The sequence below is a fragment of the Alligator sinensis genome, unplaced genomic scaffold (genome assembly GCF_000455745.1).
Source record: "Alligator sinensis unplaced genomic scaffold, ASM45574v1 scaffold140_1, whole genome shotgun sequence".
NCBI lineage: Eukaryota > Metazoa > Chordata > Crocodylia > Alligatoridae > Alligator > Alligator sinensis.
Window position 1 is genome coordinate 4,066,251 of NW_005841836.1, and position 18,817 is coordinate 4,085,067.

At 39.2% G+C, this 18,817-nt stretch overlaps 2 protein-coding genes across 5 annotated transcripts in view; both read left to right on the forward strand.

Moving 5' to 3' along the window:
• Positions 1–17,408, forward strand: part of MCM8 (minichromosome maintenance 8 homologous recombination repair factor) — a 33,680-nt gene extending 16,272 nt beyond the window's left edge. For all 4 annotated transcript variants that reach the window (XM_006015435.3, XM_025202139.1, XM_006015434.3 and 1 more), the window contains 11 exons: positions 377–528; positions 1,773–1,971; positions 2,875–2,905; positions 3,303–3,443; positions 6,516–6,657; positions 7,511–7,706; positions 7,996–8,215; positions 9,947–10,156; positions 12,152–12,228; positions 12,795–12,984; positions 16,009–17,408. In XM_006015435.3, the coding sequence (XP_006015497.1) occupies positions 377–528; positions 1,773–1,971; positions 2,875–2,905; positions 3,303–3,443; positions 6,516–6,657; positions 7,511–7,706; positions 7,996–8,215; positions 9,947–10,156; positions 12,152–12,228; positions 12,795–12,984; positions 16,009–16,101 (1,651 nt within the window). In that variant the 3' untranslated portion in view covers positions 16,102–17,408. The remainder of the gene's footprint in view (positions 1–376; positions 529–1,772; positions 1,972–2,874; positions 2,906–3,302; positions 3,444–6,515; positions 6,658–7,510; positions 7,707–7,995; positions 8,216–9,946; positions 10,157–12,151; positions 12,229–12,794; positions 12,985–16,008) is intronic.
• Positions 16,106–18,817, forward strand: part of CRLS1 (cardiolipin synthase 1) — a 13,773-nt gene continuing 11,061 nt past the window's right edge. The window contains exon 1 of the mRNA XM_006015452.2: positions 16,106–16,247. Coding sequence (XP_006015514.1) covers positions 16,106–16,247 — 142 coding nt within the window. The remainder of the gene's footprint in view (positions 16,248–18,817) is intronic.

Consider the following 18,817-nt stretch of genomic DNA (forward strand, 5'->3'; position numbering starts at 1 on the left):
GGAAAGAGTTTTTATATGTAAGCTGTTATGTGATTAGATTTCACTGAGTAGTAAGGTGATATTAGAGTTGACAGTTATATAGCATTAATAAAGTTGTGACTCTTTGGAAATGCTGTTTGGAGCATATGTTTAAGAAAAAGTGAACTGTATATTAAAACCCTGGTCCTGCAAGCACTCAACATTTTTGGAGTTTTCTGACTTTGAAAGGTGGAGACTTTTCTATTTTACATCATTATTTTCAGGATTATCAGTCTGTTACTATTATCTCCTGTCTTATGACATCAGAAGTACTGTTTTGAAGCATACTTTTTGAGGACTTTTGATAGAAGAGTTTAAATGGAAATGTTACAGACTGGTGCAATTCTTTATATTTTAGGGTTCAGGAACTCATGTCTGATGATCAGCGAGAAGCGGGTCGAATTCCTCGCACCATAGAATGTGAGCTGGTTCAGGATCTTGTGGACAGTTGTGTTCCAGGAGATATAGTCACAATTACAGGAATTGTCAAGGTGTCAAACTCTGAAGAAGGTACAGCACATGTGGTTTAAACTTTCATTTGCTTGGGAGTTTTTTCCCCTTAACCTCATGTATATCTTGCGTGCAATTAAAAAGGATAGTTTTGTTAATTGGTCATTGATTTGATCTCTCAAAGCACATCTATTCACTGCTTAGAAATTTACAAAGTGTACAAGGGGAAATTGTTGAACAGGGAGGTGCCCTAGTAGTGAAAAGGAGAAAGGAAAAAATTAAGTGAATTGTAGGAGCAGCTGTGTACCTCTTGGTCCAATCTACACTGGCTCATATACAATCTGCAGTGCAGTAGCCCTCTGTGTTGAGGTCTGAATTCCCACAACAGGCTTCTGATGTTTCAGTAAGTCATTTGGCTTGAAAAGTCTGCTATACCCTGCTAAAGGAAACAAGGCATTGAGATCAAGGCCTGCTTGCCAGGCTTGTGTCTAAAATGGTCTCTTTGAGATTAGCTTTTTGACAGTTTTCATCTTTCATTTCAAGCAGATTGTTATCAGGGTTAAAATAAATGTTATGGGTACACTTATAACTGTGCAGTCTCTTTAATGACTCACTTCTGTGCTTGGGTAAACCTTATGGATCCTCTCTTTTGAAGTTCTCTGGTGATCTGTAATGAAGTGTGTGTACAAAGAATTCTGATGACCTGTCAGTTTTTGAAGGTGTTGTTATAATAGTTCAGTAATTCTTCTGTTATGGAGGTAGATAGTGTTTCCTTTTTTAACAGCATTTTTCTCATCTTCCTTACTATACAACTTTAACAAGTATTTTAGGAGTAAAATGTAGTATGCATCTATTCAGGCTAAGCTAGCAGTTTTAAAGTCTCATATAATATCAGGGTTTTTTAACTGTGTCATTTTGTGTTTCTAAATAATTAATTAATTATTTTAAAATAAAATTTAATTAAAATAAAATTGATCACATATTTCAGATAAGTCCCTATCCAGAGAGTCCCTGACTCTGTGTCTAACTGTAAGAAGATGAACCAGCATTTTAAAAGTAAAGGAAGCTCATTGTGTCATTAGAAGCTTTTTCTGGCTTTGTATCAGGCTTTGAAAAAATAAGTTGTACAAATACAATTAGCAGTATATTGTCCTAGAACTACATTGTTCTGCATTTAGGAACTGTGATTGGACTTTAGCTCATATTATTAATTAAAATGTTTAGCAGTTTGAGCATGTGGTTTTTAACATTTCTGAACTAAATTAATTGCCTTCCTACTTTTGACTGTCTTTGTCATTTAATAGGAGTCTCTAGAAATAAGAACGATAAGTGTATGTTCTTGTTGTACATTGAGGCAAATTCTGTCAGCAACAGTAAAGGACAAAAAATTAAAAAATTTGAAGATGAGACTGATCACAGAGCATTCCTGGAATTTTCACTAAAAGATCTTTATGCTGTTCGAGAGATTCAAGCTGAGGAAAATCTGTTCAAGCTGATTGTCAAGTAAGTTGTTTCTTAGTTTTAGCAGTGTAGACCTTGCCATTGCAGCTTTTGTCTTTCAAGTCTGGTGTATTATCTATTTGGCTTCTTGACTGACTTAAGCAGTTAGTATTGGTCACATCTCTTAATGAAGTATTTCCTTGTGGGTTAATGTAAGCATGATGCCTGGGTAGGAGGGTAGGAGATGAGGTTAGTTAAGCAGATGTTTGCAGTTGTAACCATTTGTTGAATTTTCGCCCCAACTGTGTGTATCCTTCAGCAGGGCAGTATATGTACTTGTGCTTACACATATCTCTCTGATGTTTTTCTTCTCAATCACTTCTTTTTTCAGTCCCTAAAGTTTTTTGTTTTTTGCATTATTTTTTTTAATGTGTGAAGCTATTCTACTTGCAGCTTGTGTTGTGCACCGTTCTGTTATGTTCTGTAGTCTGCCTGTGGCACCCCAGCAGTACTGGAGGAATTGAGATGTGAGACTAAAACAGTGGGCATGAAGCAGATAATGCAGGGCCAGAAGGTAGTCCTGGAGGATTCCAGGACACTACAGCTAAGCTCTGTGGAATCCACGACCACTTCAAATGGCAGTACAGTCGAACAGGAGGCTTATGCTGATTACAAGTAGTTATGCTGCAAAGATAAGAGAGGATAGAGCAACTATTGTGTAACTAGTTCTTTTTTGTGTGTGTACAGGCTGAAGTGAGTACAGCTCACTTAATGATAAGTGGAATTGGCTGTCCAAAAAGTTCAAGGAGTTTGATACTGTATTTTTAAGAAGTCTTTGGTTTTGATGTGATTTAATATGAAAAAATGAACTTCTGTACCTGTTTTATAATTGAGACAGAGTAAATGATTCTGTAGTGGTAATATGAGATCTGTATTAATCACATTTTAATGTCTTGGGTTTTTCAGCTCGCTTTGTCCTACTATATATGGCCATGAAGTAAGTAATTTTTACAGTTCAGCTTTTCATTCTGATTTCAGACTTATTTACAACTTGGTTACAGTGAACTCTCAAGGGATGATTTTTTTTTTCTTTTTTAAAGCTTAGCAATGTGGAAAAAACTGATACCTTCTCCCCCATCCCACCCCAGCCTCCAGCTAATGTTTGGATTCACTGTTCCTTTTTCCATGTCAGTTCACAAACAGAAATCCCAGAAAAGAACCTAGGTAGGGAATGGTGCAAGGGTGGGAGCTCTCACTCCTTTTCAACCTTTTCTTGCACTATACAATCTTTCCCTTCTACATGGTACAGTTGAACACAGCTAACTCTGGGAAGCAGTTATTACCAACGGTTACTGTTGCCTAATTCTGACTAGTGTCTGTATTTACCATTCTAGATTGTAAAGGCAGGTTTGGTGCTGGCATTGTTTGGAGGATGCCAAAAATATGTTGATGACAAAAACAGAATTCCAGTGCGAGGAGACCCACATGTTCTGGTGGTTGGCGATCCAGGACTGGGAAAGAGTCAGATGTTGCAAGTATGGGTTAATTTATCATGATGGAGAGCGGATGCATGCTTGTTGCTTTGTCTCTAACCCCTTGCATTGAGTGTTTCTTTGTATGTGCAACCTTGTGGTCCACTGCAGAAGCAGCCAGAGTGCAGAATGCTGCCCTGCGGCTGAAGGATTACTTTGGACTTAGTTGGGATCACAATCCCCACACCATCTCTCCCAGATTCTTAATTGTGCAGGGGAGATATCTGTTCTCCGGGGTTACTAGGACTCTGGTACCTCCCTTTTTTTATGTGGCCTCGAGAGGATTAACTGTAAGAAGGAGACTGCTTTAAATGTTAAATGTATGCCTTTTAGTCAATCTTCTGTTGTTTTCACTTTTCCCAATAGAATCTAGAAGTGAACAAAAAATGGACATATGAGTATTACACTTGACATAATGTACCTGACTAAATTTTCTATGTCATGCTTTATATACAGCAAGTGAAGGCAAAGATAGTCTTGTGAATGGGATAAAGAAATGGGAATTGAGACCTTGGATATTATTTTAGTTTCAGGGATGGGCTTTTTATGACCTTGTGGGAAATCTTCAAAATCACAAACAGCAATTATGTACACAGTCCTCAGTGACTTTGTAGGGAATGCAAATATTCTCCGTCTCAGTTGCCTCATCTTCCCCATACTGAGGATAGGGGATTATAATTTACAAAATGTGTTGCATTCTGAGAATACTTGGGAAATGAATTTTGAGCTACTTTGACAGTACAATGGAATAGCAAAATCCTATACTATTAATAAAGCTCACTTTCTTTTTGCTCAGACTGTGACAACAAGATAATATCAGACATCTTCTTTTGAAAGACAGAGCTTCTAATGACATATTGCCTCAACTGGCAATATAGGAGAAATTAGTTTGAAAAAGTGCTGGTGTGGGTATTTTTAAAAATGAATTACTGAGCTAGCTTTACGATATTGTAACATACCACTAACAGGGTGTCACATTTATTAAGATGGAAAGCAGTGTTTTTAAGTATTGGTGTCAAGAAAAGGTGGTAATTTTCTATGTGAACAATAATGTGCACTTATGTTAACATACCTGCCAAAACTTAAGAACCCTGTTTACTATCTGGAATAAATCTCTTGTAAGCGATAGATGAATGATTATAGCAAAGAGCGGGAGGAAGACAATTCATTGGTGGAGACACCAAAAATATATATAAACCATGAATCTTCTTAAAATTTGAAGATGTGGTTGATAGAATTAAAAAAAGGAACTATTTGTAAAGGAGAGACAATATGAAGGAATACATCAATATATCTTAATCTCTTTGCTTCACTCTTCCTTTGTCCTTCTCTCTAGAAGCATTCTCTGAACATGTTTTTACACATGTACTTATTGTACGAAGAATAATTTCCAAGCCACATCTTGACCAGTACAATTACACACGCTCCTTTTTAGCACAACTGGATGGAGTGCTTTTTGTAGTAATCTGTAAACATGCAGGCTCTTTTTCTGTTTTTAAAAAGTTCTTGAATCAGTTTCTTTTTGATATTGGCACAGCTATGATTCTGATTTAGAATATTTGAGCCAAGTTTAGGGCTTTATGTACAAATCTCTTGCATACAAATATTTAAACAATGTATTCCTGTTTTACCCTAAGTGGGAATGCAGTCACAAGCAGGGATCTGGGTTTTCTGTTTTCCCATGGGAAAACAGAGGAAAATGCAGATTTTCCCTTTTTACCTGAGGAAAGCATGGATTTCTCATCTTAAGAGAGAAACCCATGGGTTTTGCAGAGTTCCAGCCTGCGAGGAGGTGGAAGAGAGTGGGAGGAGAGTGGTCAGACAGGGGAAGCCATGTGTATGTATATGTCATCAGCAGGTCTGGGGCAGAAAGGGGGAGAAGTGAGGGGCACCAGCAAGGCTGGGGGAGTTATGGGGGTGGGGAATGAGGGGCATCAGCAGGGCTGGAGGGGTTGTGGGGGGGGGGGGAGGAGTGAGGGGCCTTTTATTTTAATCACGGATTTGAGGGGCGGTTATCAGAGAATATGCATTTTTTTTTGTCAGAGAATTTGTGATTTTTTAAATTTTTTTTTATCAAAGAAAACTAGGTCACAAGCAATGTAAGACTTGTTTTATTTTCTGTAGTAAACACTTAGGTGCCATTTATGAAAAGAAAATAATACTTTGTAGTATAATAATTATAATACTTTGTAGTAGTGCAAGGTTCATCAAGGGCACTATGGGAAAGCTGCTAAGAAAAAAACAAAGCTCTGTAGGAGACAGTGTGTTGTAGTCAGTGCCTTTTGTAGCGCTGAACAAATACTGTTCTGATATAATCTTTGATTCACTTCTGATAGTGACATGAAAGAAAAGTAATTAACAGTCCACTGGGGAAGAGAAACCATGTTTATCAGAAGCTGCTATGTTCTGTCTGCCTGCCTGTATAAATTGTCTCCCAAGTTTAATTTTGATGCATTTTTTTCCCCACTTTTTGTATTTAACTCCTGTTGAGATCTTCATGCTTTAGGATTTAAGCCACTCTCTAACTACTGGAGACCAGGAGAAGATTTAATCTGGGCTGTAGATTATCTCAAATCTGCCTACTGCAGCCAGTGTTACACCTTTCTGTGAAATAGCTGGTGTAAGCCAATGTCAGGAAACAGGGTGCAGGACTAGATGGAACTTGTATCTGATCCAGTCTGGCAGTCCCTGTGTTACATGGCTGCATTTCGGTGATTAACAACCCGAGATGTGTATGTGCATGCACATATGCACTTAACGTCATCTTATGTTTGAAGTGCTTTCATTAGAAAATAAATAGCAAAGTAAAAGTTTTTAGGATAGGGAATCATCCATTTGACTTTTTTCCAGTGCTTTCTACATGTTGCAAAATCCAAGTATTTATGGCACGATGATTAAACAGGCATGGTCATAAGAAGACATGTAGGGTTAAACAAAGTTAATAATTTTTGCATTGTTGCCTTGTGAAGTGGAGTAGCAAAAACATCAGACCTGGGCTATTTTTTCCAGAATAGCTTGAGTTATTGAATCACATTAAACAAAATTAACATTAAAAATCTGTGTTTGTTTGCACAGGCAGTGTGCAATATTGCTCCGCGTGGTGTATATGTTTGTGGTAATACCACCACCAGCTCTGGCCTGACTGTAACTCTGTCTAGAGATGGTGCCTCTGGAGATTTTGCTTTGGAAGCTGGTGCTCTAGTACTTGGAGATCAAGGTAATATGCTAAGGGCTGTGGGTACCATTTTTGCACAATATTTTACTTCTGATTCAAATTGGTGTGTTTTTATCTCCCCTTAAATTTACTTTTTAAAATCTGAATTTTGTGATATTAAATCTAAGGGTTTACAATGATGCTGTCCTTAGCTTCCAATTTCAAGCTAATTCTCTTTAATTAATTTGTTTTCAAAGTTAATATTTTCAAGTATAAAACACATCTTAAAAGATTTCATACAGCTATTTAAAATGTTGATCCTCATGCTCTGCTGGTCTCCTCCAGGGAGGCTTCCTTTGGTGAGACTTAAAATTCATGATGTTCTCCACTAGCCTCTATAGAATTGATTCCTTTGGAGTTTAAGTGTCATTCTCAGAAGATTAAATGTTTAAAGGAAAGCTCTTAAAATCCATATGCTATTATTATTTAGAGGTCTAAAAAAAGAGCTGGGTTTTCAGTCACTGAATGTCCCTTGACTGTAATGGAAGCTACTAGGTTCTCAGTGAATTTAGGCACTCCATTTTTTTTTTAAAGTTAACCTAATTTTTCTTAAAATTATTGGATTCTGGAGTACAGGTTGGCAGCAAACAGAAACAAATGTATTGTTCACAAGGTTGCTCTGAGCATGACCAGTTATGTCCTTCTCTGTAATATTTGCCCATTCCAGACTTGCATTTTGATCATCAGTGTACCAGAGCCAACCTGGAAAGGAAGCTAAGCTTAGGAGAATGTGAGCTTTAACACCCTCTGCAGCCATTAGAGTTTGGATTTGGCTTGTGGTGCAGTATAGTATCAATAATATGCACCTGGCCAGTGATCTGATTGCTTTCTGATTTATCCTGTATTACATTTCCAGGTATTTGTGGAATAGATGAATTTGACAAGATGGGAAGCCAGCATCAAGCTTTGTTGGAAGCAATGGAACAGCAAAGTATCAGTCTGGCCAAGGCTGGCATTGTATGCAGTTTGCCAGCTAGGACGTCTATTATTGCTGCAGCAAACCCAGTTGGGGGGCACTATAACAAGGCCAAAACAGTATCTGAGAACTTAAAGTAAGCACTTTTCAAAATGTTAATTAGGTACCTTGCAGTTACTAGGGTTGCTGTAAGATACCTAATTCAGTCTGTTGATTTCTACACCCCTCCCCCCCGGTTTCCTGAAGGATGAATGTGATTTTTTTATTACAATATTTATTCTTGATCATTTGAGAGAGAAACTGCTGTTTTACTGTGACTTTACTACACTGGGTAAATTTTTATGTCTTATATCCTTCTTGAGAAGCAGGGCAATAGGATAAAGATGCTGTAGATTTTCACTTTGTCTGTTGTTTTTGTCTTGTAGAATGGGGAGTGCCTTATTGTCCAGATTTGACTTGGTATTTATCTTGTTGGACACCCCAAATGAAGCTCATGACCATTTGCTTTCTGAACATGTAATGGCAATGCGAGCGGGAAAACAAGGAGTATGTAGCAGTGCTGTAATGACTCGCACCAACATTCAGGATCCTAATGCCTCTGTCCTTGAAGCAGTTTCAGATAAACCATTACTAGAAAGTTTAAAGGTGGGATGTTCTCTTCAGATTTTGTTTCTTAGCTCCCCATCCTCCATCTCCCACTGGAACTAATGCAGGCAGCTTGGGGGTGCTGAATCTTTCAGCAGCCATCTTCTATATTCCAAATAGAGAACCAACTCTAGCCTAGGGCATTTTGGAAGGTTTAGCAAAAGGACCCAATTCATAGAGTTCCTGTTATTTGTTGCCCTAATAACTCCAGCAGGTTAGGTGGTGGCAAGTTATATCAAGGAGGTTGTCATATATGTCCAGTTTTTAAACGTTTTATATGTTTCTGCTCTGCGGGGGATGGTGCTTCTTCCTTTTACTTGCTAATGCTATCATTAAACTTCTCCCCACCTTCTTCTTTCTTGCCATTCCAGCTACTGAGTCCTCCATTTTTTCTGTCTTTATTTCCCCCTTCCATCCCTTCTTGTTTGTATATTCACCTGCCCCATTTCAATTCCACTTTCTCCCCTAACTGAAGAAACAGTTCTGTCATGACCCAAAAGGCATGATTGTGTGCGCGCTTCGGCACCAGAATTATCCCCGTCAAGTTGCAGAGCATTGCACGAGAGTTTCCTGTAGCAAGAGGAAACCCCGGTGCAGGGACGAGTTTCCCGCCTTTTCTGCAGCTTCTTTTGCAGAGTGCATTGCTCATGTTGCAAGAGGAATCCACCGTGCAAAAGAGTTCCTGCCACCGGTATGCAAATTCGTTCCCTGTGTGAGATCCAGAGGAGCGTGGCGGCCTGATCCACCGCCCACCTCTTCCCGTCTTCGAACGCGACTTTTATAAGATGTATTTACGATTTCTATTTTGGTGGCTCGTTCACCCAGAGCATCCAGAGCTCTGCACCGTGGAGCCTAGCAACCTCCACGAGACCGTCTATGTTGTCTGTCTGTAACTGCAACTCAATCAAGCTTTCCAGCCTACACCACTGCCATCTCGGTGTAAGTAAACAATCTTTAAAACTACCGATACGCGTCTGTGCCTAATTCCAGCTCGACGGCCTTCCCTCTCCAACCCGGCGTGCCCGGGCTGCTGGCCACAGCCCGCGTGCAGCGCGAAAAGGGCTTGGGTCGCTCCCGGCCCGCACAAGTTCCACCACTTTCCCATGTGTTTGGTCTTTCCTTTTATCTCCATATCCTTGTCTGTCACTTGGATTCACCATGCAGGATAGACCTCTGTCCCTTTGTGGCTCAGTCACAGAACCCCACCTAAAGGCAACTCTCTGCAGTATTGGGGTCTCAAGGGAAGGAACAATATGTTTATACTGCAGCAAGCAAAGCAGGGCTCCTACTTGTGACTCTTTTTTGTTGTAAAATCATATTTTCCACATCATAATCTTAAATGCCACATTAATTTAGTATATTTCTAGGCTATATAGTTTCTGTATCATTCTCCTTCATTGTTCAGTCTTTTTGAGAATGGGACTCTTGATTTTGCCAAATCACATTTGCCCTTTCATTTTTCTGCATTGCAAGCTAGAAATGTTTGCTGTTTCCTTTGAAAGTAACCAAGGCAATATTTATGATGTACCACCCAGCTTTAATTCTAAAAGTTCATAGATGAAGGACTGGTTAGGAAATATGCTAAAGCACTTAGTCCCATTTCTGCTTCTTTTTAAATGTTTATTCTATTTCAAGTACAGGAAGTATGATTTTTATCTAAAAATATTACTGCATGATGCTGTATTGCAACTGTAATCATTGAGCACAAGAGCACTGCTTGTAATTGATTAGGTCTTGCCAGGAGAAAACTTTGATGCCATTCCACACCAGCTGTTGAGGAAGTATGTTGGATATGCCCGGCAGTATGTCCACCCAAAGTTATCTCCAGAAGCTGTGCAAGTCCTCCAGGAATTCTACATTGAGCTCCGGAAGCAGAACCAAGGGCTAGACAGCACACCAATCACTACAAGGCAACTGGAGTCACTGATTCGACTTACAGAGGTTGGTATCTACTGCTGTCTCTTGGAGGTGTTTGATATGCCATGAGTTTCTGGCAGGTAATATGCTGGCCCATTTTTAGCAAAAAGGAAGATGAATGTTTATAGAACTGCTTCCTTAACAACTTGTTCTTATCTAAGCAGGGGAAGGAAGGATGGCTCAGTGATAAAAGTCATGGTCTGAAACTTAGAAAACTCAGGTTCAGTTCCCTTCCCTATCATTGACATCCTGTGTGACCTTGAGCAAGTCACATAGTCTCCCTTTGTGCAAATTCCACCAGGTTATTTGCGATCTGCATTTCCTGTAAAACAGTACCAACCTAACATTGGTACAGTGGATACAAATGACCGTCTGGCTAGCTTGCTATTTAAGCCATCCACAAGGAACAACTGGGCTGTGCCTCCTTGAGGGCATCAAGCTTTGAGCTGAGCAAACGAAGAGAAGTCAAATCTCCCACCACTCCAGAGGAGTTATAGTATTTCGCCTACTCCTATTCCCTGTCCGTTTCAAGTAGATTGCTTTTAGTTTCTTGTCTTTAATCCTTCACACGTGCAATAAATACAAGTGTTGCACTGGTTTTTCCACTTTCCTTATCATTGTGGTCCTTGACTTGGAGGGTTCTAGAGCGCATCAGAGTTTTCTCTGGCAAGAGGTTGAATGCAAGGTTATACAGTGGCAGACAAGGTTCCTTGGGTGAATTTGATATCTTTTATTAGACCACAGTATATATACAGTATAACCTCATAATCTGGCAGTATCAAAAATCCGGCACTTCCCCTCGCCACTCCGGGACCGGCCACCACTTCCCCCCAGTCCTCCCGGATGCAGAAGGGGAAGCTTGCACGTGGCAGCTGCCACTGCCATTCACCACCCTGCTCTGCTGCTCCACTGTGGCTGCTGCTCTGGGTCCAGCTGCTGCGCCAGTCTAAAAAATAGGGCATTTTCAAATTTCTGGCAAGTGCTCAGTCCTGAGCATGCTGGATTTATGAGGTTATACTGGAACATAAATCATTGACTATGTCTGTCTTGTGCCTGTATAGTCGAGAAAGGCCAATATAGACAATAAAGTGTACACAAATTTCTAATTTATTTTCTTTTTTTCCATTTTTACAAATAGTATACTTTTCAGCTAGGACTGAGTGGAAGATAAATAGATGTTTCAACTTGTTTAGCCTTCACATCCATTAGTCTGTCCTTCATGCCTAACGTAATTTATTTTGATGCTCTATAGTTCCAGCAGGGCTAGTAACCTGAAGCAACGCTTTTTTTTTTTTTTTTATTCCAAACTGTTTCTAAATCCTTTGCAGCTAGGAAAACAAGGGTGTTCTGGTCCTTGCTTACTGACCAAAATAGCAAGTAACAGTCCAACTTGTGCAATCAGACTGTGATGACTTTTTTTTTAAGGTGGCTGATTGCAAGATGCATATAAAACTGGCGAGTTGTTAAGGAGCTGGGGCGTCTTTCTCCAGAAAAAGTCTTCCTAGACTGTGAACTTGCCCAAGCCTTACAGATCCTAGCCACTTCACTCCCTCTGCTGTGTACCTGCTTGTAAGAGGCGGCAGAGGATTGAGAGATACTAACCTAATGTTCAGTAATAAAATCTCTTGGAAGATGTGGAGAGGGGCATGTTTCTTTGCCTGCCATGGCTTAACTGCTATTGTCCATATTTTAATGTTGTCTTTTAATGGGTTAGTCATGGTTTGGTGCTATCCAGAGAATGCAGTGTTATAAAGCAAATGATTTCCAGGCACCAGCTCACTAAGATGGCTTTGAAGGGGTGAAGCATTGCTGTTCACTGATAAGAGCAGGTTGTTATTAGTGTTATTATTCATACAGAAATGCCATAAAAGAATGCAGGCATCTCTATTTAAGTTGTGCAGGATCATATTCCAGCACGTAGAGTTTGTTGCAACAAGTATGCCTGAATGATGGACTCTTGTGTTTAAGTTACTGTGCAACTGAATTGTTATATATGATTTGGTTTTGGTTTTTTTTGAGGCACGCTCAAGGCTGGAGTTAAGGGAAAAATCAACCAAAGAAGATGCTGAGGATGTTGTAGAAATAATGAAATATAGGTAATGTATGATGTTACCAATCATGCAAAATTATGGTATTCATTTAAAGAATATCATTTTTCTTTATGTAACCACGAGAATGATGAGACGGTATAGTTCAGGCCATAGGTATGTATATGTAAACTCTCTAAAGCTTTTGTTTTAAAAACTCTTTGCAGCCTCAGCTAAATAAGGTGACAATATAATTGTACAATACTGTTATTTGTTAATTTTTCTCATTTAATGTAACATGGCTACTATGATTATAAACAACTTGCAAAAAAAACCTGATGCTCAGCAGTTTAGAGAAGACTGTATTATTTTACCTGTTAGAAGAGATGTACTCCTAAGTATTTTCCTATCTTGTTGGCTGACTGCTGTGAATTCATGCTGTGTACCAATTAAGTCTGGAAGTGGTTCAGATAAGCCACTTAGCTAGTAGCCTGGGGCTTTGATGTATTACTACTGGATGGAGTTGCACAATTCGTAGGCCTCTAGACCTTGAGCATACTCTTATGCATTGGATAGAGTATGTATTTATTTCTGCCTTTACATGATGTTGATTCCAGTGTGGTTGTGTTTTTTAGCATGCTAGGTACTTACACCGATGAGTTTGGAAAACTGGACTTTGAGCGTTCGCAGCATGGTTCTGGGATGAGCAATAGGTCACAAGCCAAAAAATTTGTCTCTGCCCTGAGTAACATTGCCGAAAGAACCTACAACAATATATTTGAATTTCAACAGCTTCGGCAGATTGCAAAGGAATTACAAATAAAAGTAAGTTATTTTAATTTCTCTTGAGGAAATTTAAATGAAGAAGTAAAACTCAGAAACAGCACAGTAGTGTCACATTTCACCATTGGATAAGGATGAGCGAACCACATTTTTTCAGCTCTGACATCTGTCCATGACTCATTTCTGTTGTAAACTGCTTCTAATCTCATCAGCCTTTTTGACAGCTGTAACATATTGCATCAGCAAGCACTAGCTTTGCTGCTGCTATTGAGGATGGTCTCTGCCTTGTTTGCAAAAGACAAGTTTGATTTCAGCATGTTTTACTTCCTCTTTCCATCTTCCTGATCACCATGACTTAAGCCCCAAAATGTTGCCTGTTATGATGAAAATGTATTCTTGTTTTTAATGCCTGCATGTTTTCATTCCTATTCCAAGCTTACATAATGTATTAATTAGAAATGAAGCAAATCAAAAATACATAAAGCAACATACAGAATTTATTTTCTGATCTTCAGCTTGTATTACTCTGTCTTGTTTGTTTTCTTCGTAAGTGAAAAAATTAGCTAGCCAGTTGCACTTTACAATACTTGATGAAATGCCTCAAACATCTAATAGAAAGATATATATTTTTAAAGTCTCTTTAAAAATGTTCTCATTGCATATGGAAAATAAAGAAAAATTGAATACGTCTTTTCACTAACTATTAGCGTGGGCATTGTTCTTCACGCTGCCTTGCTAGCATCTTTCAGTGTTAAGAGGTGCAGTGGTAGTAGTGAGAGTCACATCTGGACAAAACACAGTAGTACTACTTCTATAGGAGGAGGGAGGGACTCGTGTGTGTGTGTGTGTGAGACCTTCCTTCGCTGGAGCTGTATCTCTTGAATGCCTTTGAATTAATTATAAGACTTGTTTGGCAACAGATTTCTCTATTTTCTCTCCTTTTTAAAATAGTCTGGCAAAAACACTCCCTTGGCAAAATAAATTTTCCTTTCATCTTTCATGGAACATGGATTTAAAATAGCCATGTGGTAAAAACTGGAGCTTGTTTCTTTTGGGTTTTTTTTAAATGCTAACAACCTAGTTTTTATTGAAACTTGTGTGCTATAAACTGAGAAGGGATACACTCAAACTGTATTCAGTGTTAGCAGTCTAGAAATTTGCAAAGAAGTTAAATCTTTAATAGGGTACATACAGATGTTCGGGGAGGTTAATGCGGGTTAGATCCTGTTTAAAAATGGCCACCCAATCTAACTTAGTGTGCCCGGGTGCAGACGTTACATTTAGATCTGTAGTTAGGTTGATCTAAGTGCAAACTGTACAGAAGTTCAGGATGGTTAGATTGGTCTAAAAAATGGCAAGCTTGATGTAAGTTAACTTTACCTCCAAGGTAGTCTAACTTAGATTGGGTTGGCAATCTAACTAAACTTCTGTACAGTTCCCAGTGTAGGTAGCCCCAAGGCTGGGAAAGTCCAGCTCCAGGCCCTGGGTTGCATTTCCCTTCCTGCCCCCCCCAGTGCTGGCCAATGTTGAGTCCTCTGACCCCTTGCCCCACTCCCAGAAGGACCCTCCCCACACAGACCAGTCAGTGCCCCCTCCTCCCCAAGCCACCAAATCCCTGACCCTGCAAGCTACTTCCAGTGCATTCAGTTCATTAGGGCACGTCTGAACCAAACTGGGTCAATCAGCCTATATAAGCTGATCCCCTTATGTGTCTCAAACTCGGCACATCCCAATCTTTTGCCCTAACTGTCTTAGTAGTGGTAGCCTCTTGATGAGCGGACCCCACAGTATTTCTGGGCTTCACAGGGATCTTTGGCTTAGGTAAAAGAAGCGTTGCTGCAGAGCAAGTGGGGAAGGGCAGTAGAGAAGGAAAAATACACCCGGTTAAAAGTTATTTATTGCTAAGTATGTGAAATGTATAATGGTACTAGTAGTAATAGACACGTAAGGAAAAACAAACAAAACAATTACAATATTACCCTGATTTAATTGAGTATTTGGGGAAATCTAGCTCAAGCTTAACTAATACAATTTAGGTTCAGAAAACTATGCTTAGAGAGAAGAAAGAGAGAGAGAGAGAGAGAGCTGGGATCTCACCATTCCAAGGCACTCGGGTGATTTGTTGACAAGCAAAGTTCACAGCACAATTGTTGAAGGGAGATGATCTGTTTCTCCCAGCTTCTCCAGAACAGCGCATGGTGTCAGAGATATTTTTCTCTCTTGAAGCACATGCTGCTTTGCAGCTTTCTTATACCCTTAGTCTAGCCTCTTCAAAGCATTCTTTTAATTGTGTAAATCAAGAGGGTCCCAAGCCATAATTGACAAGGAAAATCCTGTTATATAAACAGTTTAAATTTAAATGAATTACCTTTTTCAGTGACAAGGGGTTATCTGGTTTGGAACATCTCAAGAAACTAACAACTTGGAAAAACATTAAGTCTTAAAGACACCTAGGAGCCAGCTTGAAATTTATTATGAATATACTGGAAGGGATCTTCTCAGATGGCCTAGCTATGCTTGCACTGTGAAGTGTCAGTGTTTTGCATTTTACCTGTTGTGAATAAGCCTCAGCTTAGCATGACTCTCAGATTTTACTGTAGTCTTTTAACAGATTTAAGGGGATTGATTACTTGGAGTGTCCATAAACTTTGTGGGGAGGACTTCCACCAGTCATCCTGGGAAAAGTATGACAGCATTTGTGGCCAGGGTTCCAACGGGCTGGACGCTGTGATGACCCCTTAACCATTGTTCAAATGTCGCCCATATCCCCTCTGACTCGGTCTCTTGCCTCAGCATTCCCTAACCCGGTGACCAAGTTTTAGTCAATCGAGTTTAAATAGGCCTCCCATACTGGGACCAGGGAATGTATGGCCTGAGATGCCTATTAAGCTTTTCTTCTGCTTAGTTCTGGTTAGATGAGGTGTGTGTGGGGGTGGAGGGTGGAAATAGAAAAAGTCCCTTGTAAGTCCAGCAAGCTGGGTGCCAGGGCTCCCTCAGGAACACAGAGCTGACAAGTAACAGGAGTGTTGCTCTGAATAAAACTTACTGCTTTTTTTTTTCTTTTAGGTATCTGATTTTGCCAGCTTTATTGGCTCTCTCAATGATCAGGGTTATCTTCTGAAAAAAGGTCCACAAGTTTATCAGCTTCAAACTTTGTGAAAGAATGTCCATAACAATACTTGATGCACAGTGCTTGTATTTGAAGAAGATTAATGGACATGCTACAGCAGGATTCCTGTTACAGTACAACTGGCAGTCTGCCAAGGGTACTCCTGTGCGTACTTTGCAACTAGCCTTGAGCATCAGTAAAAGACAAGAAGTTCCCATGAATACTGTCATTTAACAATAACCCTTTAAGAATGACTTTCTTAAAATACTGCCATATGACAGGTATTGTAGGACTCCGAATCCAGATATGAGTTGTTTGAGACAGGAAGTCTATCAGCATATATGCCAGTTATCAAAGACGATAGGAAGAAAAGATTTTGTATTTATATTCGTTCCATTAAAAAACAGTAGTGGATTTTATTGCAACTTGAACAACCTATGAAATTTGGTGCCATTTCAATAGAATATTGAAATGACAAAGTTTATAGTTATATAGTTAAATCAATTAAACAGTCGCAGAAACTAATGGAAAAGTTTTCAAGAAATGGATAAATTATTTTTAAGCCGAGGCAGTGTATAGTTATACCAGTTAATTGAAAGAAATTCTTTAAGTAATTTACTTTGGCTGCTTACTATTTATGTGCCTCTTTATTGGGGAGTTTATTTAAAATATTGGCTCTGGTTAAAAATGTTAAATATTGTATTGTAGAGATGAGAGTGCTTTTTCTAAACATATTTCATTAAACTTTAAAGACAAAAGTTGGTTTTCTATTAGTTAAGTGACATTAAATGTTATACGTTGAAAAACGTGGAAATTAAAGCACTTTTATGATAAATACAACACATGCATTTTGTACATTGATTTATATTAGTTCTGCCATGCTTTAAAAAGGAAAGTGAAAAGTGCTTTAAATTATAATTGCTTTATATTAGTTCTGCCATGCTTTAAAAAGGAAAGTGTGCTTACTGACTGGTGAAATTTTAGTTGTACATGAGGATATGGATCTGCACACCCATCTCTCTTAAGAATCAAGACCTAATACAGAAAAATGGTAAATGAAGATGTTTCCAGCATCAGTCTTCATTGAAGTCACAAGTTTTTTCTTAACACTTTATTGACTTGAATTTAGGACTGAAAATCTAGATCAGTTTGATTTTATTGTTTCTGACAGTTTCTCCATATTAAAGAAGCCATGCACAGTATACTTTCTGGGTTGACACTCCATGGTCAAAGTTTGACCTAAGATGCATTCAATTTATAGGTATCATATATCTTGAACTTTATATCATGTTGAAGAAACTATGCAACGTTTTCATGTTCAAGTTTTCAGTGTGATTTTTTTTTTTTACTAAGCCTATTCATTTCTGTAGCTTTTTCCAGTACTTTTAGTCACTTGTGCGCCAATACAAATGTACTGTACTTATTTTGCAAGGTATGCCAAGCTGAAGTTTACCTCCAAGTTAATTGTCTGTGCTTTAATTCATAAAATAATTTCTCAGTTGTGGAATGAAAGAACAGAATCAGAAAATAATAACCATGAGTTCATTCAAGATCTGATCCAACACTCATTAGAATTAATGGAAATGCTCCAGTTGACTTCAGTGGATTTTGGGCTGTATACTTGTAATTACTTTCTTTAATCCTTTCTAATTGAGGATATTCCCATTGAAACTGCCTGAGCTGTACTGAAAATTTCAGAGTATCTTTAAGCTACTCAAGATTGCTTCAGTGTGAAACCACTTGCCAATACTTGTTATCATAAACCACTTCTCTGAGTGAGATACTTAAGGCAAAAATATGCAACTTAATAAAATACTCTATATTATTTCCTAACTATTAACTGGCATCCAGTTTCAAATGTAGCATTTGGACATCCCAAATGTGCTTTGAAGGCCATGAGAAGGGAGTACCTCGTAGCAGATTCTGAGTACCCTCACAGCCATACATGATATGAAAGCTTACCATTACAATGCCCAACAATTTTGGGATAGGAACTGTCTTTCTCCGTTGGGAACATTCCTAGCACATTAGGATGCAAACTCCCCCAAACCAAATAAGCTGTAGCACTGAAGCTGTATTTTCTGCAGGTACCTAAGCCCCCAGTCCTGCATATACATGTATTAACATACAGCACTGATACCTAGTGGACTGTGTGCAGACTTGGGAGACCTGGTTCTTATTTCATTTTGTTGGTCTGCTGGGTAATCTTGGCCAAGTCACTTCACTGCCCTGTCCTTTGGTCTCCCTAACTCTAAAAGAAGATATCTGTCTTCTCCTGGGGCTGTGTACAGTGTATAAAGTTGTGTGAGAGTAAGATCTGGCCACTGGGTGTATAGTTGCTACACTGGGGAAAAGCTGAAGTGTATTGCAGAGAATATATGTTACTGGAGGTAAGAATTCCACATTAATGCAAAATGCAGGTTGCAACAGTCCAAATTTTGAAAAAATATTCCTATAGAATTGAGAGAGAAATTTATCTAAATGGAGAAGTCCAATGGTAACCATGGGTGCATCGATACGATCTTGCGGACCAATACTGATAGCCGATATTTAAGGAGGCCTATCGGCCAATACCGATCCAATATCCAATACAGCTGCCATCAGGTGGTAAGTCCAGTGTGGGGGAAGGGGAAGAGGGAGGGAAGGGGCGTGTGGGGGCAGATCAATGCCCCCTGCAGTGAGGGAGGGGGTAGGAGCAGGTGCTGCCCAGCCAGGGTGGGAGGGGGGCACAGGACAGAGGCGCGGCTTGTGGGGTGAGGGTAGCTC